Source organism: Protopterus annectens, chromosome 9.part0 (genome assembly GCF_019279795.1).
Source record: "Protopterus annectens isolate FY-2018-M chromosome 9.part0, PAN1.0, whole genome shotgun sequence".
In the NCBI taxonomy this organism is placed as follows: domain Eukaryota; kingdom Metazoa; phylum Chordata; order Ceratodontiformes; family Protopteridae; genus Protopterus; species Protopterus annectens.
Genome location: NC_056743.1, coordinates 1,758,409,501 through 1,758,433,611, shown reverse-complemented (window position 1 = coordinate 1,758,433,611; position 24,111 = coordinate 1,758,409,501). Strand labels below are relative to the sequence as shown.

Genomic DNA, 24,111 nt, shown 5'->3' with positions numbered 1-24,111 from the left:
CCATCGCAGGCCTTTTCTCATCGTCCCTTCTTCAGCAGTCATGCTTGACCGTCGCAGGCCTTTTCTCATCGTCCCTTCTTCAGCAGTCATGCTTGATCGTCGCAGGCCTTTTCTCATCGTCCCTTCTTCAGCAGTCATGCTTGACCATCGCAGGCCTTTTCTCATCGTACCTTCTTCAGCAGTCATGCTTGACCGTCGCAGGCCTTTTCTCATCTACCCTTCTTCAGCAGTCATGCTTGACCGTCGCAGGCCTTTTCTCATCGTACCTTCTCCAGCAGTCATGCTTGACCATCGCAGGCCTTTTCTCATCGTCCCTTCTTCAGCAGTCATGCTTGACCTTCGCAGGCCTTTTCTCATCGTCCCTTCTTCAGCAGTCATGCTTGACTGTCGCAGGCCTTTTCTCATCGTCCCTTCTTCAGCAGTCATGCTTGACCGTCGCAGGCCTTTTCTCATCGTACCTTCTTCAGCAGTCATGCTTGACTGTCGCAGGCCTTTTCTCATCTACCCTTCTTCAGCAGTCATGCTTGACTGTCGCAGGCCTTTTCTCATCGTCCCTTCTTCAGCAGTCATGCTTGACCGTCGCAGGCCTTTTCTCATCATCCCTTCTTCAGCAGTCATGCTTGACCGTCGCAGGCCTTTTCTCCAACAGTCATGCTTGACCGTTGCAGGCCTTTTCTCCAACAGTCATGCTTGACCGTCGCAGGCCTTTTCTCATCGTCCCTTCTTCAGCAGTCATGCTTGACCGTCGCAGGCCTTTTCTCATCATCCCTTCAGCAGTCATGCTTGACTGTCGCAGGCCTTTTCTCCAACAGTCATGCTTGACTGTCACAGGCCTTTTCTCCAACAGTCATGCTTGACCGTCGCAGGCCTTTTCTCCAACAGTCATGCTTGACCATCGCAGGCCTTTTCTCCAACAGTCATGCTTGACTGTCGCAGGCCTTTTCTCCAACAGTCATGCTTGACCGTCGCAGGCCTTTTCAAATCGTCCCTTCTTCAGCAGTCATGCTTGACCATTGCAGGCCTTTTCTCCAACAGTCATGCTTGACCGTCGCAGGCCTTTTCTCCAACAGTCATGCTTGACCGTCGCAGGCCTTTTCTCCAACAGTCATGCTTGACCGTCGCAGGCCTTTTCTCATCGTCCCTTCTTCAGCAGTCATGCTTGACCATCGCAGGCCTTTTCTCATCGTCTCTTCTTCAGCAGTCATGCTTGACTGTCACAGGCCTTTTCTCATCGTCCCTTCTTCAGCAGTCATGCTTGACCATCGCAGGCCTTTTCTCATCGTCCCTTCTTCAGCAGTCATGCTTGACCGTCGCAGGCCTTTTCTCATCGTCCCTTCTTCAGCAGTCATGCTTGACCATCGCAGGCCTTTTCTCATGCAGGCCATCTGTTCCTTCGCTGCATATTTTCATTATCTTTTTCCTTCTTCTTTTCTCTCCCGAATCTTCTAAAACAATTTTTTCTGCTTTCTACACATGTGCCTGTACCACTGTAGTCTGTTCTCTTTGGCTTTTGCTATAATTGGAGTTACTTGGGCTTCCGCTCTGATGTCATCATTTCTTTGTCTGTCTCACAGTGTGTATTCTATCATCTGTTTTGGGCACTTCCTCTCCATCACCTCAAGCTTCCTCAGCTGTCCTGTTTATTTTATAGTTCTGGTCACACCACTGTTTTGCACACCTTACTTTTCAGCGTACTTGGCATTCTCCTGTCACATACCACCCTTTACACTCTGTGCCAGTTGGCTACAGCACCTCTGATTCTAGCTTTGACCTTCTCATCCAGACTTCCCTTCTTTCAACCATACCTCCCAGACAGCTAAAGCTGTTAACCTGCCCCACTATTTTTCTTCTACCTCAGTTTTCAGCTTCTTATGATTTCTCACTTTTGCTTCCATGACACCAGTCTTGTTTGTATTCAGTTCCATCCCATGTACCTTCAGTTTTGCATCCATCTCATCTATCAATGGATAAGGTTCTTGTTTAGAGTCTACCTGTAATGCCACATAGTCTCATATAGCAGCTTTGTTCATCTGTCCCCTCTGACCTGTTTGCTGTTGAAGTCCATCAACAGTATTAACAACAGTGGGCTCAAAGGTGAACCCTGATAACCCTGAAGCACAGACACACAGACACACACACACACACACACACACACACACACACACACACACACACACACACACACACACACACACACACACACACACACACACACACACACACACACACACACACACACACACACACACACACACACACACACACACACACAGAGCACTGTTTCTTCCTTTGGCTGATGGGTAAGAGTAAATCATGCTACAGGATATTTTCCTCCCTTTGAAGAAATTTGGCTAAATACAGCTCCTAGTCCATGGAATGAACTATCTAGCCACATAATAAACTTCCGGCTATCATCAGGACTAGCTAGGGGTCCATATTGAAATGCTGGCACTGGTAGTACAGAGTACTGATACAGCAGAAAAAAAACAGAAAATGCGGGACAAGAGCAAATATCAAACATCGCTCTTCTTTAAACATATTTTTTTTCAGGGGGCATTCTTCCTGCACTTCTCAATGTGCAAGCTCCCCTCCCCTGAGCTTACACGTACCAACTCTGATATCAGTTGCAATACCGCAGAGAAAAAGAAATACTCTCAAACTGGCCATCTCGAAACATGATATATGCAAATCTGTTTTTTTAGCCATTCACTCTCCATATTTCAGGACTCACTGAAGCAGCCATTCTGCTGTTCCTAACTGGCATTTGTTTGCATTAATAGTCTACCTGTCCCTTTAACTTTGCTTAACATCTCTGTGACACTTTGTTCATGTGGAATGACTAAAGAAAAACAGTATCATCAATGAAGGTAAACGCATAGTCACCCTCTCCTGTTAGAATGCCATCCACCTGCCCATGAAAGGTTGCTGGGGAATTCTTTATCCTAAAAGGTATTTTGGTAAATTCACACAACCCTTACATGATAACAAATGTTGACTTCCACCTTGGTGCAGATATTGAGAGTAGCTGCCAGTAACCAAGGCCAAGAAGAGTACTTTATGGGGTCAGTTAACACACCAGGCTGCCTACTGGTTAACCTGAAACATGACTTGTCAAATCCCCTACAGAAGATATTCAATATCAGCCTCCAACTTGGCTGTGTGGCAGATGAATGGAGGACAGAGACAGTCATACCCTTGTACAAAGGTGGGGCTTCAATAGACCTGGGTAATTATAGACCCAAAAACCTGACCAGTCTCATCTGCAAGGCTACGGAAAGGATCTTAATGGAATCAATAAATAAGGACATAGGTAAACTACAAATTCTTGATGCAAGCCAGTTTGGATTCATCAAGGCTGATCTTGACTACTTAATCTGGCTGACTTTTTTGAGAAGGTTACTGAAGCAGTGGATGAGGGCAAATAAGTACACACTGCATAGCTAGATCTTGCAAGGGCATTCAATGTCATCCCACACTTGGGTATCATAGAAACTCTCCCAGCTAAATGTAAATCCCTATGAGACTCATTTGACAGCAAACTGGCTCTCAATTAGCACCCAGGAAATAAGGATGGGCAGATGTACCTCTTTTAAAAGACCTGTCAGTAGTGGTGTACCCTAGGATTCAATCCTTGGGACACTCCTCTTTGGCATTTATTTTACAGTGGTCAAAGCAAATGTTGGCTAACCAAGTTTGCAGATGACTGTAAACTTGGTGCTATCATAAACTCCCCTGGGGACATAAAAATCCTCCACAAAGGCCTTTTCCAGATCGGTAACTGGTGGCAAAACTACTGAGTAAAACAAAATGTCAAGAAATGAATTATTGTAGCCTTCAGCAAGCATGATTTCTCTTGTAATTATCACATTCACAACACACCCCTGAAAGTTGATGCCATAGTTAGAAATCTGGGAACCAATGTCAATAATGAATTGTCCTTTGATCACCATGTAGCCACTATTTTAAGGAAGTTCTTTTCATCACACAACTGATATTTAAAGGCAGAAGCAAAACTGGCTCAACCAGTGCCCTGTACCAGTACCAAAAACTAGCACCCCACTCCCTCAGCTACTCAATTGAAGAGCAAAAACAAAAGAGTTCTGCAGGACTGCAGGATGCCAACTGGCTGGTTTCCTACAGACAGTACCCAATCCATGACCACCCCACCCCAAATCTTCAAGTGAAGAGCAAACAAACAAACAAAAATCTGCTCTTTCTATTGGCACACCAACTGAATAGCCAGATACATGATATGCCCCCAACCCTCCTTCCTTTCACTTTTGTACAAAAAAAAAATCTTTTCGCCATTTAAATACTGCTTTTTAAAGCCTGCGTAGAATGCTACAGCTGTCAGGTTTCAGTTAAAAAAATAAAAGTTTTCTTTTTTTTTAACTGTAACAAGCTGCTTGCTGAAATGTAGCAAGCAGGTACTACAGTTTAGACCACACAAGGAGCACTATAGCTCTCTAGTTTGACTGCAAATATAATACTGTTCTTTAAAAGCCAGTGTTGCACTAATTACCGATCAAGAAGCAGGCTGATGGATCAGATGCCCGATTGTGCCCCCTAACACTCTGTACCCAGGGCAGCTGCCCTTTTTGCCCTGCCTTAGATATTCTATTGTCTAAAAGTGTGGCATGCAAGGCCGGGGATGTAATTATTCTGCTGTACTAAGATCTCATCACATCAGGCTTATCGTTGAATATAACGCCCCATTCAATATGCGCCTGTCCAAGCACTTGTCACAGCTGGAGTAACCACACTGCTTTCTCGCTAAAAAAATCAAGGGCCTAAACTATGCAGACCATTTCAAAGCCTTGTTCCTCTACTCAGTATCATACAGGCTACTAAGAGGTTATCTCTGGCCATACCTCTCAACTGTACAGATTTTTGCAGAATGTCCAGATTTTTCCCTCATATTTTTGGTCTGTTCCTCACAAAATGTGCATTTTTCTGGAAAATGACTGAAGATTGAAGTTAAATTATAATAATAGATTCATAGGTTCATAGGTAGGTACTAGGCTATCGACCCAAGGGCCTATGTAAGCCTAGCCAGCAAGGTACATAGCTTACGCCACCCAAGAAAGTTATTTTCCTGTGCCACTGTAAAGCAGAGACACAGAAGTGATCCCCGGGGTGTATTTCCTATTTCCCATCCACTCATCAAGATTTTTCTTGAAGAGTGCTAATGAAGAACTTTGCTTGACATAGATGGGTAGCTTGTTCCAGAGTATGGGAAGTCTCTGGCACAGGAATCTATCCCTCCAGCATGTTTTGTTTATTGTGGTGACAAGGTTTAGGTCCCTAGAGCATGTAGCTCAGAGGGATTGGGATTTCTTTAGGTGTAGCATGTCCAACAGCTCTGGGTTTGACATAGCTTTATATGTTAGGCAGAGATCACCTTGGAGTAGGCGATATGCTACGGAGTAAAGCTGGAGTTTTTTGAGGTCAGTAATCCACTTTGTGAGGTACTTCTGTGGCCTTTCCAGCTGCTGCAGATGTCTTGAGAGGTACATTCCAAAAGGGGCCATTCAGTGGGTCTAATAAGTGACGAGTAGAGGGGAACAATGACCTCTTTTTTCATGGATGAGAACCCTTTTATGATGGGGTGTGCCACATAGAAGGACTGCCTGACTACTGTGGGGATGTGACTATCTTATAACTTGTCTAGATCTATTATTGACCTCAAGATGTTTATTAGAAAGAAAAATCTTGCACTCATGTTCAACAACACTGCTAATGTTTCACCTTCCACTATTCCCTTAAAAAAACCCAGTACATTCAACCCATCCTTACATCCCCAGCTTAAAAATCTTGAGAACATTTTGGAGAGGGAGATCAGGAAACACATAACAAAGCATAAGGTTTTTAAGAACCTTACCACTGAGGAATCAGATTTATTGAAAGAACTAACTAATGATCATTCCATTAGAATCATGCAACCTGACAAGGGTGGGGGTACTGTTCTTATGGATGCACTACTATACAAATCTAAGATGAAGGAAGAACTAAGTAATACAGATAAATATGTTTTAGTTTCACTCAATGAAGTTCATATAGCTTATTCTAAAATCCAATATCTGCTCAATGACTTGTTGTTAGAAGGATCCATTTCCTTAGTACCTTCAGTGTTTGGGATTCCCAAGTTACATAAAAATGTCACCGATCCACCTCTTAGACTTATTGTAGCCTCAGAAGGAGCTATTATTTACAAGTTGAAAGAACTTTCAGCTTTGGGTGTGTCAACATTGAAGGACTCCTGGGACTTTTTGAGAATTTTAAAACCAGAATTGTACAGAGACAATATATTGTTTATTACACTCGATGTCATTGATTTATTTGGAAGCATACCACATGACACTGGTTTACTATGGTTGGAGGAATATATGGTTACCTTTGGTACATTTAAACACAATGACTTTATCACTATTCTTGCCTTGACGGAAACTGTTTTGAAAAATAACTTTATGTTTTATCAGGGAGAATTTTACAAACAACATTTGTGCCCCAACTTATGCCAACATTGTTATGTCCTGGTGGGAACACACCTTTATTTTGAATAGCAAATACCAAGACTGTTGGATTTTATATACTTGTGTTTGTGTTATATGGACTATTAAACACACCAATTTTCAATTAGCTTTACTTCATTGATTTTTTGGTTCACAACTGCTGGCATCATTGTTGATTACTGGTGATGTGACTATCAAAGGAGAGACTACTGTCCACCTGGGTCCCAAGGTCTCTTATCACACATTCGGTGTTAAGTAGATTACTGCCTATGTGGTAGTTCATGTGTACAGAGTTTTTACCAAAAGGGATGACACTGCATTTTTTGGCACTGAGCTTGAGGCCATGGCTCTGACACCAAGCATCTGTCTCAGTGAGGCCCTTCTGTAGGATGTCCACATCATTTGGGGATGACTATGGCTTCTAGTTTGCAGTCATCTGTGAACTTCATCAGCCAGAGGCCTTCTGTGTTAGCCTGTACTTCATAGAAGTAGATACCAAACAGGAGAGGTCCCAGGATGGAACCCTGTGGCACTCCACTTGTCACTGTCTTGAGGTCATATTTGGAGTCTGCAACTTTTACAGTGTGGGTTCTGTCAGTGAGCCAGTTGGTAACCCATATTGTGACATAGGGATTTAGACCTAGTTTAGTGAGTTTAGCTATAATTCCAGAATGGGGGATGGTGTTGAAAGCCTTGGTGAGGTCAAGATAGTCTGTGTGAACCACCTTACCCTCATCCACAGCTTTGGTGACTGCCTCAAAGAAGTCGATCAGGTTCAGGAGGCATGATCTGCCTTTCACAAACCCGAACTGGGTGGGATCCAAAGTTTGGAGGTTACCAATGTCTTTGTTTATGAGTTCCATGATGATACATTCCATGGCCTTGCAGACCAGGTTCATTAGGCTAATAGGTCGATAGTTCCTGGGAACAGTGGTGGCTCCCCCTTTGTGGAGTGGGATAACTGTTGCTGTGCGCCATTCAGTGGGCCCAACGCCTGATACGAGGCTATTATTGAACATGGTGCTTAAGTGGGGAGCCAGTTCGTTCCGAAGTTCATGTAAAACGTAGCCTGGGATGTTGTCCAGTCCCATGGATGCTGTGTTTTTGGCTTTAGAGAGTGCATCTTTTAGCTGCTTAGTTGAGATTACAGGGACTCTGCATTCTTCCTGTATAGATATGGGACCTTTAGGGGGTGAGAGGGGGGGTAAAGTTAGCACTGAACCGATCTGCCAGGATGTTGGCAATATCAGTTGGTTCTGTAATTTTCGTGCCTTTGTGCTGCAACTCAGAGCAGATCTGGATTTTGCCATCTAGATTCTTGACATAGCTATAGAATGCTTTGTGGTTGTCCTTGGATTTAGTGGCGATTTTGTTTTCATAGCTAGCTTTGAAGGATCTTATAAGGGATCTCAACTTCTTACTGAGGCTGACCAGGGAGCTCCTCCACTCATGGGATTTTACTCTCTTTTGCAACAGTTTCTTCCTTCTGTTGTACAGTTTGTTTATGGCAGGGGACCACAAGATTGGCTTCCTTTTTTTGGAGGATAGCATCTTGGTTCTGTTTGGGATAGCAAGATCCATGTACTCGTGTAAGTGCTTATAGAGTGCATTTGTGTAGGATTCAGCAATTGTAACTGTATTGTCCATATGCATGGGTGTCATGAAGTTCACCACTTCCGTCTTAAGAAGCATGAAGTTGGCTTTGGAGAAATTTTTTACTGTAGTTTCCTTAATGGGGGGTGGGGGCGGGATGTGGATATCAAGGGTGATAAGCTTATGGTCGGATCGGACCAACGAGGTGTTGACTTCAGGTGTGGAACACCGGTCACTCATGTTGGTAAATGACTAGGTCTAGGATATTGTTGCCTCTGGTGGGGGTGTGGATAAGTTGATCTAGGGAATTGGAGTTTATGAATTCCAGAAAGCGTTGAGCTAAGGAGTTGGTATACGAGTAGTTTTCCCAGTTAATGGTGGGGTAGTCGAAGTCACCCATTATTAGGGTGTTTGATTGAACCCTAATATTTTCCAGTACATCAAGAAAAGAGGAATGGGAATCCTGGGGCATGGTGGGGGATCTGTAGCAAGCTACAATTTGGATTGCAGTTTTGCCCAGAGTTAGTTGCACTTGGATAACCTCGAATGCATTATGCTGAGCAACTAGCCTGGAGGTGTGGATATCCTTAATGAATATGGACACACCTCCACCTTTGGTGTTTCAGTCCAGGTTACATAGCCGAAAAGGGTGGTATGAGTTATAGCCTGGTAGTGCAGGGGTGCTCTCTGGAGCCTTGAAGCAGGTCTCAGTCACTGCACAGATATCGATGTTCTCCATTTTAAGGAGTGCCTCGAGTGAGTGCATTTTGAGATTTAGACTTCTAGCATTGAGTAGCATTACCTTCAGTTTTTGCTTGCCTGTTCCTGGTATGGTGGTGAATTTGTTATTTGAATACTGCCTAATAAAAGGCACTATAGGGGCAGCAAGAGCCTTAGCCAGTATCCAGAATCCCAGGGGCAACAGGTGCAGGCCATCTGTGGCAAAGCATCGTGGTCTGTCAACCATGTCATCCCAAGCAGACAGATACTGGAGCCTCTTAGAATGACACCAGAAGCTTAACTAATTGTTGAAGTCAATCATTTTGTCCTTGTACTGCGGTATCATTCTGGGCGATGGCAGAATGCTACTCAGGGCTAGGGTCATACCTGCCTGGGCTACAAGATCGGAGAGCTCTTCCATGTCTGTTTTCATGTAGTCTAGGGAGGTACGTCTCAGGTCATTCACACCAACATGGACAATAACACAGTCATATCTGTACTTGGTGTGGAGTGACCTGAGTGTGTGTTTCATTATTAATGAATAATGAAAGACATCTGAGTTTCAGACTTCATATCCTTCAGAAAATGCACAACAATACAAAACCTGTTATGCTATCAACTTTCTAAGTTTGTAAGAGCAGTATTTAAAAAGTGTCCCTATTTGTCCCCCCATTATTTTTGGCTTTGTTCAGATTTCTTACTCTGAGAGGTTGAGAGGTATGATGTCTGCCTTTCATATAGAACCTCAACAGTTCCTATCCTGTTAGACCTATTACACATTCACAAGTCTATTGGTAGCATGTACACCTTCACAAGGGATCTCGATCTATTTTGCAACATAAATAAAACATGCTGGTGGGATAGGTGTGTATCAAGAAAGCTATGATACAGAATCGGAATTGCCTAGACATGGTAAGGCCTTTATGTGTAATTATGGTGGTTGCCAAAAAAAGCAGTTGCGAGAAAATGGAAATCAAAATCTAAACCAACTATATTGGAAGTAGTGACTATAGTAACAGAGATGAAAACAACTGGAATTGAGATATTTAGGAAAGGGTAGGAGCAAACCACATAGGAAAAATGGGAATTGTGAAAACAATACATACAAGGGAGGAATGAGGTATAAAAGGTGGCAGGACTTAAATGAGCTGTGTAATATTTGAGTGAGAAAGACTGGGTAGATTATAAGTGATGTATAATGTTTGCAACTGGGAGTGTCAGTATGGTTTGTAATGTAAAATGCTTGCGACTGGGATTGTGTCGGTGTGGTTTGTTTTTATTTATATAAATGTATGATTGCCTATGTAGTAAGTGATGGTTTAATAAAGATGTTTCTTGTTTAAAAAAAGGCAGGAATTGATTAATGTATGTAATATTGCTTAGGTTATATGACATGTAGCAATATATTTGAAGTATAATGTCTATGTTAATATAGTTTGATTACTTTTATATGAATGTAAATTTGCCTGTGTCACAAGTGACAATTCAATAAAGGTGTTTGAAAAAAAAATACCTTTCTATGGAACCATCTTCTATTCCACATAAATCAAAGTACTTTTTTTACTCTATTCAAACATAATTTGTCTGAGTGGATGGGAAATTATAAATTCACCCATGGTTTAGCAGCCATGTCCCTCACTGATGTGGTCAACAAGTAAATATCCTAACATTTCCTTATTCTGCCCACCTCTGGGTTATTGTTGTTGTTCTTCTTTTTGCTTTTCCTGGTTAGGGGTTGCCACAGTGGAACTCCGGTCCACTAATGATTGGCAGTAGATTTTTACAGTGCCTTGATGCCAGCCAGATGCCCAACCTTCAACGAAGGCACGCCCATTCACGCATGTCTTTTGAACACCACTCGACCATGGGGAGGACATGCAGATTCCACATAGAAGGTGCTCCAGCCAAGAATCGAACAGGAGAACCTCTTGCTGTGAGGCGACAATGCTACCACTGCACCACTGCGGCTATTAATATACAAAATATAAGAGGTAAGCACTACCATGGAAATGTATGGCTAAGCTGCCTAAGATCCCCTTAGATCAACAGTGATCAGGTACTTTAACCCAACCAACTGCTCTGAAGCGTCATCTGCTCTGGTCACTGGGTATAAAATCTATTTCTGTGTGACTGTTTATTCTCCTATAGTCTAACTTACTTACATCTGTGACGTATCATATATGAATGCTATTTAAACTCAAGCCTGAAATAAGGCTGAAAAGAGTCATTGTAACCATCCTACCTACCCTGTGTCACAAATTTATAAATAAATAAATATGTAATACAGACAAGTCCTTCCTTTCATGTACCACAGACGTACGGCTATGACCCTGCTAATCTTCAGGAGGGACAGATGACTCAATGATCCAGTGATGTCAAGATCAGTGTGTGATAGGAAGGTATATACCAAAAATGGTGCAGAAATGACAGATGACAGCATTAGGCTGAACACCAGCATCAGGCCAGCTAGAGCTTACTGATAAACAATGATCTTCCACATCACCCAGACTTCAGCAACCACAATGTGGACAGAAACTCAAACTCCAGTAGTGACATAGTTTGTAAAATGGGAGTGTGGCTTGTCCAGCGGCCCCTTTCTGTCATACCACAGGCATAAAGCAGACAAACATACAACAATCTGGAGACAAGACACTGAATTCCTCAATGCTGATGTACAAAACTGAAATAAAATGGTGTTATTTGCAATAAATCTGCAAGGCTAAAGAAAAATAGTTCATAAAAGCAGTTTTAAGACATAATATTACAATGACATTAAATAGTGTTTTAGTGAATCTGGAGATAACACTCAGTTAGTGAATGCACCTAAAATTATATTATGTCTGAAGCAAAATATTTTTCACATGAATTTATAGAGCAGGCAGTAGGGAGGTGCCTCTCTGACCTTGTTTATGTTCCCAAATGAAGAGTTAGTCAAGTCTCTTGACAGAGAATGATTAGCTACATATGGGAAGCAAGGCCTCCATGTATACAGCGGACTGGGATGAGGAGCCAGTCCTGTAGGTCTTCTGGCAAGCACATCTCTTATCTCTCTTAACTGTCCTGTGCCTACCTGGGATCTTTCAATGATTCTTCTAGCTGGTCCTTCTAGTGAGATATTTTCATTACCAACAGCTGTGGGTGTTAATGTAAGTCTCATGTTGCTCCTAGTGCTATTTCTGAGTCACAGAGTTGAAGCTATATCAAATGTGACAACCACTGGCATTGTGCTCTGATCACAGGCAAAATAGGCAGTTTCAGTACTGGCCCTGGTTTAGAATCTGCTGACTTCAGAAATATTTAGGGGATCTACCTTTTATAAACAATATATAAAAGAAATGACTCTGACATATCCTAGGAAGAGACAATCTATGTCGTCAACCACAAGGAACTTGGGATCACTGAGGTACATATGCTCCCTAAATCCTGGTGTGGGCATGTCGTGCAGGGATCAAAAAGAGCATGCTCCAGAACCATAATGACTTCAGGTTCTTCAAAGAGTCAAGAGAAGAACAATGAATAAAGGTATCACAGTGTTAAGATAAGTCAGATTCTACACTATTAGACTTGCTGGAGGATTGAGCGTCAGTACTGGGTGATATATGTTTGACATTTCACAGACCTAACCCCCAAAGCTGCAAAACTCTAAACTTATTTAATCTGTCCACAGCCCAGGGTTCTTCGTCAGGGATCAAAGTGGGGAGTCCTGAAATCTTTTAATAAGGGCTAGGGCACCATTGTTGATGAAAGCCTAAACTTTCATTAAGACATATAACTTATAGTCAGAAATGCTTACAGTGTAATGTATATTATTCTTAATACCATAATATCTAGAAGGTGCAATTTTCCACTTCCCCAATACAGATCAAGGTAAGGCTTGTTCTTGAATAGCATCCTAGATTAGGGCCAGTGTTTTAATTTCCTGTTCAGTTGTTGTAGCATGAGAACAGGAAGATCATTCCAAACTCATCCTACACTCTTCTGGAACCAATTACCATTATGGATTAGAATGGCTAAATCCTTAAATCAACTTAAATATGAACTTGATACTTACATGAATAAGGACCAATATGGTACCCCTGAATGGGGGTCTAATTTATAGCATGTGAATGGAGTACTAATTTATACCATGTAAATAGGGGTACTAATTTACATCATGTAAATGGGGTACCAAGTCATAGCATGTAAATGGGGGTACTAATTCATATCATGTAAATGGGGTACTAATTCATAGCATATAAATGGGGGTACTAATTTATAGTATGTAAATGGGCCACTATTTATGGCATGTAAATGGGGTACTAATTCATAGCATGTAAATGGGGTATGGGGTATGGGGTACTAATTCATAGCATGTAAATGGGGGCACCCTGCTTAAAGCAGTTACTTTTGTTTTTTTTTTTTTTTTTTAGTTAGGTATTTGAAGTTTCAGTACTTTGATCATATAGGGTCGACCATATGGTGTTCGAAGTTCTGAAACATCGATTATCTGATATAGACCCCAACAGATCAATTTCAAGGCTTCTATGCAATCCTGCCCTACCTACTGTCTGTACATCCATCTGTACTCTTTGTTGTAGGGAGATGTGCACCAGGCATATTCAACTTGGTGTCTGTGGCATCTTAAAAAAAATTTTTAGTGGAGAAATTGCCCATGGCTGAGTCTATTTGGTTTCTATTAATTTAAAGCATGTCTTTCTTGGTGAGGAAACTTCTTTGGACTTCCTCTTGCAGACCACACTCATTAGTTGTACAGTCAATCTGAATGTGATGTCTTCAGGAGTAGAACAAAAGAAGATGAGCTGTTGGTCATTCGTATTTTTATCGCGTACCAGAAGCATTGCCATCTTCTGATAATGATGGGCCAAAACAATGTCTGTGCTTTAATGATAAAAAAGGAGAATCGGAAACAAGAGACACGAGACCTGTGTCTGTATGTCCTTGTTCTCTACAAGAAGCCTGATTCTAATATTGGATTTAAAGTGCTTGCATAACTCTGCAATGTATTCCTGTCTTGAGGATTTAATCCCTTTAATAATATTCCTATTTCTGTCTGGGGAGATACACAGATATACAAACAAAGGTAATGGTGCTTGTAACACCAGTCAAAAGTGTTTAGCTGTACATCTGTGCATCATATGCAAGTAGCATTCATTCAGATACAAATAAATTACTTCAGAAAGTATATTTCTTTATCTTCACTCAGTTCTGTTTATCCAGATCTTCATCACTGTTAGGGGTTTAAGTATTACTTTTTTTTACCCTACCAAGTCAAGTCACTTCTCTTTACCTTTTCTGATATATGTTTTTTGCTCCCGAGGCGGTAACCTTCAAAAGTACTTTTGTGGATGCAATTGAAGGAAATTGGAGATGATTTCTTTTTCTTTCTTTTTTTTATTATTCCCTTCTTCCTGAGGACACATACTAGTCATTCTGCCAACTTCTTTACTGGTTTGCATTTTCTGCATTTTTTATTTTGATTTATTTATTTTTTTAATGCACAATGTCACTGGAAACAAGGTTCACGCATACAAGCACTTATAATGCTAAACAGGTTGTCAGAAACACATGCACACTACATCTACCACACATATTATGGACCAGACACACAGACCCACAAATTATTGGGCTCTTAAATGTAATTTTCCTAAACCCCAAAGGCATCTCAGACATTGCACTTGCTTTACGTATTCTCAACAATCTCAAAAGACGGCATCTCAACTTCTAAACCCATAAGGTAAGCCACCGCATAATCCAATATTTTGGTTAAAGCCGACTCCATTGTGAGGCACACAGATGTCCCACTCACCAGGTTGTGTAAGGCGAGAGTCATGGTCAGTTGCCTGTCATGGGCCAGAATCCACCCGATCTCACACACACACACACACACACACACACACACACACACACACACACACACACTCAGGTCACTGAACCACAGGTACCAGTGTGACTCAGTCATAGTCCTTGTAGATGTAAATGATCTGCTTGGACTATATGAAAAGAGACATGATGCAGCTCTCAGTCTATGTGTCCCAGGGTAAGTATGAGCATTAAGCAGTATTGCACCTTCTTCAAGGATAATGTCACAGTAAGAACACAAGATAACTGACTTTCTTCTTCTTTCGGCTTTTTCTGGTTAGGGATCACCACAGTGGATCACCTGTCTGCTCATGATTGGCAGTGGATTTTTACAGTGTTGAGTTGCCAGCCCAGTGCCCAACCTTCCACAGAAGGCACACACACATATGCACTCATGCCTAGGGCCAGTTTAGAGTGTCCAGTCCACCTATAGCAAGTGTTTGGGATGTGGGAGGAAACCGGAGCACATGGAGAAAACCCATGCGACTACAGAGAGGACATGCAGACTCTGCACAGAAGGCACCCCAGCCAAGAATCGAACTGGAGAACCTCTTGCTGTAAGGCAACAATGCTAATTGCTGCACCACTGTGGCCACCCAAAATAACTGACTTTAATAACTGGTTTAGGTTTTGGAGTCATTCAAAGGGAGTAGAATATTTGTCATCCTGTTTAACAAATAAAATAAATAAATAAATCCTGTGAGGATATGTCAGACAGACCACACTGCTTTGCCAGGGATGGTGTTTACTTGTTCCCCCAAGCTTTAGAATATTGGCTAAAAACTTGTCCACCCCTTAGTGTATTTTAGGCATTACCAAACTGATAAATCTTTCAACATTGCAAAGTGGCTCAATGCCAGGAGTCTACAGAAGAAATTCCACTGCCTGCAAGCTCTCCTCACCTTGGAGAATGTAGACATTTGTGCAGTTACTGAGACATGGTTTAAAATCATGGCTAGCACCTCAGAAATTCAAATCTATAATGCTTTCCACACATTTGGATCAGCTACTTCACAGAAAGGGACAAAACATGGAAGTATCCCAATTTACATCAAAAACAAACACACCTCGAGGCTGGTCAAACAGTAATGACATGCTTAAGGATTTTCTTGTCCAAATTACAATGAGCAAAGTCCCATACCATATTCTTGCAAATTATAGGCTCCTCTCAATGACCCAAGAAACCCACACTACATACTTAAACCTACTGCAAACTCTCCTCATTCAATCCAACACCATATTCATGGGCAACTTTAACCATCCTTCTATATTCTGAGAATCATACTTGACCCCAATCATGCGGACCCAGAAAATCCAGGACTTTGTTAACACAAACACCCTGGACCAGCTAGTCTGGATGCCCATTAGGGACTCAAAATATTTTAACCTGGTCCTCACAAACATGGAAGAGCATTGCACTCACGCCCTCAAGTAATATCCTCACCAGTCAGATTTGACAATAAAGCTGTTTCCTTTGACATTAAAATCTGCAGCATTTCTCTTTGGGCCTCTGCTGAAAATTGGCTTTGTTCCAAGTTGGACTTTCCCTGTTAACAAATGATAAATAAATAAATAAATCCCAGGACCCGTGTGACATTTAGAAAATGTTCTAAGGCAAACTTCCTACTATTAAGTGACATCCTAGCAAAGTTTCAGAGTTCTTCCCTAACCCAATTCAAGTATAACTTGGACCAGTAAATGAGGAATCGGATGTTTACCGCTGGTCTGGCACCTATGTCAGTAGTACACAGAGACAGCCTATAAATGCATGACCACCCATGCTAAAGCCAACATGTACCCCTTGAACAACCCAGGGTATCAAAATCTGTCAGCTACATTTGGGAGGCATGGCTAGTTTTTAAAAGCTCCACTGGGGTCATTAGCCTAGGAATCACCTATGAAGCTAAGATTGAGCCGTAGTTCAGACATCTTACCCTGTACCATTAGTAAAACTGTCACGGTACCCACTATTTCTTGAAATGTGTACTACCCAAAACAAACAAATACACTGTTGATGATAATCTGTTGGAGCCATCTCCCTACCACAAGCATATAGCTTTACTAATTTTGCTGAGAATGAAATTAGTACTGTGTCCTCTTTGTTAATTATTTAACAAATAACATCAAAAGTATACATAATTTACATTAAGAAATAAAGAATTGGTTTTATGTATATCAAATCTAGAAAGTCTGATGATCCATTATGGAACTGTTCTTATGTTAAAATGAATCAGTTCCTTTTCAACAAACAGCTACAAATATATGTGGGATTAATGGAATAAAACTCATGTACAGGCCACATGAATGCTGCAGCTGCCCCTAAGCTTTCTTCTCCCTGCTCTGTTCTTCCTGAACTTTCCCTATCAGCTGTGATCCCTCCTTTACTTCTGAATCATTAAACAGACAGTTGAGACATGTTATAACTAGAAAAATAACCACTGCAGAACTGAACAGCACACTTCACACAGTTTTTGTGAGGTAATCATACCAAGAAAGCGCACAATTCTGCGCAGAAGTGGGTTGAAGTAGCAGCACTCTCCTGTGATAATTGTCTTCTCTTGATTGCTCCCCGAATGGAAGAAGAATGATGACAACTCCCCAATAAGAATCTGGGAAAAAAATGAAGTAATTTTAGTTCAAAGCCCTATGGAACAATTTAGAGAGAAAAATATAATTTTTCAGCAACAGTTTATTTTTCTTTTTGTTTTATTTTTGTACTTACTGACAAGGTAAAACCCACTGGGGCTCACATCTTTCCTTGAGACAGATGATTTAGGCTTGTCAGGTGATGTTCAGAATTTTACAGTATGGCCAGCATTCTGCTGTAGAGGGCTAAAGTCCTCATTATGGCCCAGACAACCCTGATTCAATTAATGGCTTGAATGTGTGAGAGGTGTCTGACGGGACTGGCAGAGAGGATGGGTGTGCCTGTCCTGGCTGGGAAGGGCCATGTGCAAGGGGTACTTAATGTAGTTGGGGGTTCATAGCAGAGGCTGCAAAGCCAACAGGGGGGTGTTCTGTGTAGGATGGGCAGAGTGGCTTGCCAGTGTTGACTCCATATGGAAGTGTGAAGCAGATCAGAGCTGTCTGCCCACTGCCTCTTCCCCTCAGGTAGTACATGTGCACACCAAATGTGAGGAAACTAGTTAGGTGTAGAAGAGAACTCCCTTGGCAAATGTGCGAATGTGGATTCGTGGCACTTTAAGATCCACATCACCCCCAAACCTAATAGAATGAGTTCATTATTGGTTAAGGAGGGGTAGGTAGACCCAACATGGAAACGGGCACTGGGATTCAAAAAGGTCTGCTGCATGGGCAGAAAAAAAGACACACACAAAAGGAATTTCACAGAATGCCGGTGGTTGCTGTAAGAATCTCCCTCAGGACAAAAAGTTGTGTATCTTGTCTGTAACTTATACAAAGCTACACTGTCTTCCCACAGAACCACATCATTATCTTTTTTCATAAACATCTTTATGAAGCATAACATTTTTTAAAAGTGAAATAGATACACTTACATTAATAAAAGAAAACAAACCATAACATTTCCTTTGTTATTTTCAAGCAGTATATATTTCACAATTTTCATTTGCTCCATTACATAAATTGCTTACTTCCTGACTTCCCTTAAATTTCACTTCTCCTCCTCCTGAACATTATTCTGCATGCATTGTTCCCATAAATTTCATTTATTATTATATTTGTTCCTTTCATTTCTAAAAGTTCATATGTCAAGTCATTTTATTGCCTCTACAATATTTAGTGCTTCAGTTACAGTTGGACTAGATTTGATTTCAGTTTTCTAGAAATTGTTTTTTGGAGCCAGTAGCATTCAACTTAATAAGGCCTCATTATGACTAGGCAATTCAGATCCTATAACTTTAATCAAAAGAATCATTTCTTTAGTTACAATCATTTGCTCCCCCAACATTTCTGACAAAGTATTCTGTAGGGAATTTATAAATGCTGCCAAGTCATTATATTCCTGAAAAAATGTTCCCAGCTGCCTCTTTCTTTCTCATTACACCTCCAGCATTTGCTATGTACCTGAGGACCAGTTCTCTGAAATCTGCATGAGGTATGAAAATATTTATGCAAACACATTTAAGTAAAAATTGTACGCCTTCTGGACTTTTTTTGCATACTTGGAAGTCTTATAGATGCCCTCCCATTGTTCCTTTTTATATTGCTTTTCTATTGTCTCTCTCCAATCTTTTCTAACCTCCTCTGCTTAATGTTTGTAGTTATCATGCAATATTTTATATGCCCTATTAATTATCCCTTTTTAACAGCAACTTCTGTTCAACCCTCAACTAAAATACTACCAGAGCTGTTCCTTGATTTTACAATCCATTATTCCTTTCTCTTTATCTTTTATTAATTCCCATTAGGGAATGTAGTCTCTAGCATGCAGTCTAAACTTCTTGGCCTCATCCCTCTCTATTACCCTTTCTTCTCTAGTTATTTCTTCCTAAAACCTTGGTTACTTTGTTAATCTTCTCCAGTAAATTTCAGCTCTCTCCCCTTGCCTACTTTCTATACCCCTACTTGCAGTCATGCCTATTGGAAAAATCTCCTTTGTCCATTCTTGTGTTGGCTTAGTTCTTTACAGCACTTTCTGCTGATTAATATTCTTGATGGTTGTTGTTATTCTCCTTAAGGACCTGCATCCAAAATTCCACTCTCTCATTTCTTCTTGAATGCCCCACCTCATTTAATCATCATCCACTTTGTTTATAACCTTCTACTTATATTATGCATATGAGCTTTAATTGCATAGCTGCAAAATATCCCTTCAAACCAGATCGTCCTAAACCATCTTACTATATATGGTGAGAGAGCATCAGGTTATCCCACTTAACTCTTCCCTGCTAAATGATTATTGTTCACAACTTTTCCTCTGGTTGATAAAACTATACCTGACTTGTATGGAAAAAGGAACTAAAAACATTTTCACTGCCTGTATCTTACTATCTCTATCAATAATCATGAACTTCCAGTTTCTCAGTTTTTGTATTACTTTTTTAGTCTCTCCCCACATATCCTCATCTGCCATAGCATAAGCCTTTTTAATCAATATTCCTCAATGCATCATCTTATAGTGAAACCCAAAAATATGGGTATTGCTGAACCAGTTCATGTGTGGGTGCAAAGTTTACTGCTATTGCCTTTGTTTTATCTTCATTTATTTCATATCATGAAAAGACTTGAAACTGTCTCAAAATATTCCATAACACTGAAATATCCTTTTTTAGATTTATCAAGTATGTGAGAGGAAATGTTTAAAGAAGGGAAATTGCTTGTTGATTTTCTCTTTTGGAATCCATTTTATGTTAAGGTGGAGTCTGATAACTTTAATCTTTTTTGATGATCTATTTCCTGCCGACATGAATATTGCCAACATGGATAGTGCCAGCATAGAAAGTTTTAACATTAAACTTATTATTATTATATTCTTAGTTAGCAAAAATAATGCAAAGGTGTCCAGTTTTAATTGGTCAGTGGCTATAGTTTAATATACATAATATATATTTCTTTGAGTCAAAAATAATAAAAAAGAATAAAGTTTCTTGCATTCTGGGAGTCAAGACCTTGACTGCCTGGTCTCCCACGTCTGTGTGTACTTTCCAATAAACAAGACTATTCTTCTCTGCTGAACTGTGTTATCTGAAGTTGTTTTGTACAATAACACTTTGGTGCTGTGAAGCCTCAGATCTTTAGACCCGTTTGTGAGTTGTGGAAGCAGAAATCACCCCTGGGCCTGTTCTTGACAGGTTTTCTGTCTGGCAAAATTCTGGTGTGCCAGCACACAGTTACCTTTATCACTTTTAGCAGAACTTGAGGTGTCTAAAGCAAAACTTTTTGCAACAGATAAAACTGTATGAGAGCAGGTTAAATTGTATGAGAGTAGTATTTAATTAAAATAAGGACAATGTTTCTTTAAAAGTATGAGAGTTTTGTCTAATCATAAAATGACAAGGATGAAGTTTTATTAAAATGTATCAGAGTAGTGTTTAATCAAGAAGGCAATAATAAGGAAAAAGATTTCCTTAGTAGTGTGACAGTGGGTTTTAATTGGGTTCCTATTACATTGTCGAATGTTGACAATGTCAAACGGTGAAAATGTCGAAAGTGCCGTTCATCGAAAACTGTTTTGTGGGATCGTGGTACAGTGAGGATCAGAAAATTTGCCCTTTTTCCCTATAGTGTGATCTTGGAGTTGGTATATATAATTAGCAGGGGGTGTGGGGGGTGCAGCCCCCCACAAGAACAGTTTTGATGAACGGCATTTTCGATATTTTCGCTGTTCAACATTGTCAACATTTGACAATGTGATATAGACTCATTTTAATCAGAACTATACATATATTTCTTGAGGTATGTGTGTGATTAATATCATTGGATTATCTACACAATGGGGTGCGAATGTGGGTGTACTAAAAGAGGCAGAATTTGGGACTCCAGTCAGACATAGTTCAATAAATATGATCGGGACAGCTGTAATTATTTAGTAAAATGGCCATTACCCACTAAAAATGATAGTGCACTGCAGTTCCTTGGGGGAGGAACTTCTGACAAGGTTATTTTAGAGAATCTTAAAAAGAAATTGAAACAGAAGGGAAATAAAGTTATCTGTTGGTCAGCTTTTAATGACTGGCAAGAAGAATCTAAAAATAAGGAAACTGAATCTATAGTTCAGAGTCTACAATATAATTCAGATAGACTAAAACACAGCTGCAGGCAGTGAATAGGACAGTAAATACATTACAGAAATGTGTGGAAGACAAATCCCATGGTACCAGAGGTCTCTATCCCCATCCACTGGTCTAGGTTGTGCAACAGTTAGAAAAATGAATGGTTAATCAACCTGATTCTACTAATGACAACTGGCTTCTGATTCCTTCATCCCCATCTTCCATATGATCATTCTGCGTCTTATGAAGCCGACATGCCTCCCTCTCTGAGAGGGCAGGTGGAGGACCAAATTGCTGATAATCCATGTACTACTTTCCAGACACATCCCAAGTTACTTTCAGTATTTCTATCTGTCCCCACTGATCGGTTTACAATGCTAGATTTTGACAAACACAACAGCAATTCGCCATTTCATCTTCTGATTGAATGTTAATGAGCTTAGTCAGCAAGTGTAAACAGTTATACTGTAAACATGTTAATGAGCCTAGTCAGTAAGTGTAAACAGTTATACTGTAAACATGTTAATGAGCCTAGTCAGTAAGTGTAAACAGTTATACTGTAAACATGTTAATGAGTCTAGTCAGTAAGTGTAAACAGTTATACTGTAAACATGTTAATGAGCCTAGTCAGTAAGTGTAAACAGTTATACTGTAAACATGTTAATGAGCCTAGTCAGTAAGTGTAAACAGTTATACTGTAAACATGTTAATGAGCCTAGTCAGTAAGTGTAAACAGTTATACCGTAAACACAAACATGCGTCTAATGCAAAGCACACTGGCAAGTTAAAAAGATTCGGCAGCAAAAAAGATACGATAACAAAAGCTCCTCTCCAAAGACAAACACTCTAAAAAGAATTAAAAAGTTAGTCACACAGTTCTCAGTGATCACTGACAGAGCAGAAAGGAACACCAGTGGAATCCACCTTCGAAACAGGGTATAGAGGAAGCATTAGATGCTGATTCTTCCACAGAAGCTGGGACCCCCACAATATACCATCCAGCACCCAGATGTATCCTTTGAGAGAGGTACCTAATCCTGCAGCTGCCCAGGACAGTGATGCTGCATAAGGGTAGTATGCCCATGGACTGCAGTAGATTTTCAAATAATTTTAAATTCTCTCCTTCCGATTTCGACACATTCAGCTAAATATGCAAAAATATTATAGATTCATAGATTGTTACTATTCTAATAACACGGGGGGGGGGCTTTCTAAACTTAGCCACATTTTCAGAAAGAATAATGATGACCTGTATCCAAACAGGACATTCACGGCCAGGCATTTATAAGCTACTTCTGTCTATAAGGGACATGAGTGGCAGGCCCAGTGTAAATTTCTTATTCCCCATCCACTGGTCTAGGTTGTGCTTGCACATGGCTAGGAAGCCTGCTCCATAGGAGGGGCAATCTCTGGGACACATATCTGTCTCTCCAGCATGTTCTGTTTAAGTCTAAGATAAAATTCAAGTGCCTAGACCTTGTATTTCTGGTACTCTTTGACTTACGAATATGTAGAAGATTCATAAGTGTGAGGTTTGTGGATGCCTTGTAAGCCAGGCATAGATGAGCAATCTATAGGAGACAGAGTAGAGGGAAAGGGCCTTAAGGTACTCTGCATAAGGCAGACTTGTTACACCTTGTATTAGGGCCTTAAGGTACTCTGCATAAGGCAGACTTGTTACACCTTGTATTAGGGCCTTATGGTACTCTGCATAAGGCAGACTTGTTACACCTTGTATTAGGGTCTTAAGGTACTCTGCATAAGGCAGACTTGTTACACCTTGTATTAGGGCCTTAAGGTACTCTGCATAAGGCAGACTTGTTACACCTTGTATTAGGGCCTTATGGTACTCTGCATAAGGCAGACTTGTTACACCTTGTATTAGGGCCTTATGGTACTCTGCATAAGGCAGACTTGTTACACCTTGTATTAGGGCCTTAAGGTACTCTGCATAAGGCAGACTTGTTACACCTTGTATTAGGGCCTTAAGGTACTCTGCATAAGGCAGACTTGTTACACCTTGTATTAGGGCCTTAAGGTACTCTGCATAAGGCAGACTTGTTACACCTTGTATTAGGGCCTTAAGGTACTCTGCATAAGGCAGACTTGTTACACCTTGTATTAGGGCCTTCAGGTACTCTGCATAAGGCAGACTTGTTGCACCTTATATTAGGGCCTTAAGGTACTCTGCATAAGGCAGACTTGTTACACCTTGTATTAGGGCCTTATGGTACTCTGCATAAGGCAGACTTGTTACACCTTGTATTAGGGCCTTATGGTACTCTGCATAAGGCAGACTTGTTACACCTTGTATTAGGGCCTTAAGGTACTCTGCATAAGGCAGACTTGTTACACCTTGTATTAGGGCCTTATGGTACTCTGCATAAGGCAGACTTGTTACACCTTGTATTAGGGCCTTATGGTACTCTGCATAAGGCAGACTTGTTACACCTTGTATTAGGGCCTTATGGTACTCTGCATAAGGCAGACTTGTTACACCTTGTATTAGGGCCTTAAGGTACTCTGCATAAGGCAGACTTGTTACACCTTGAATTAGGGCCTTATGGTACTCTACATAAGGCAGACTTGTTACACCTTGTATTAGGGCCTTAAGGTACTCTGCATAAGGCAGACTTGTTACACCTTGTATTAGGGCCTTAAGGTACTCTGCATAAGGCAGACTTGTTACACCTTGTATTAGGGCCTTAAGGCACTCTGCATAACGCAGACTT

General features: G+C 40.8%; 1 protein-coding gene across 5 annotated transcripts in view; it reads right to left on the bottom strand.

The window, feature by feature from the left end:
• The window catches only part of PLPPR2 (phospholipid phosphatase related 2), a 504,385-nt gene that overhangs the window by 247,067 nt on the left and 233,207 nt on the right, over positions 1–24,111 (bottom strand). For all 5 annotated transcript variants that reach the window (XM_044084610.1, XM_044084607.1, XM_044084608.1 and 2 more), the window contains exon 4: positions 17,173–17,293. In XM_044084610.1, the coding sequence (XP_043940545.1) occupies positions 17,173–17,293 (121 nt within the window). The remainder of the gene's footprint in view (positions 1–17,172; positions 17,294–24,111) is intronic.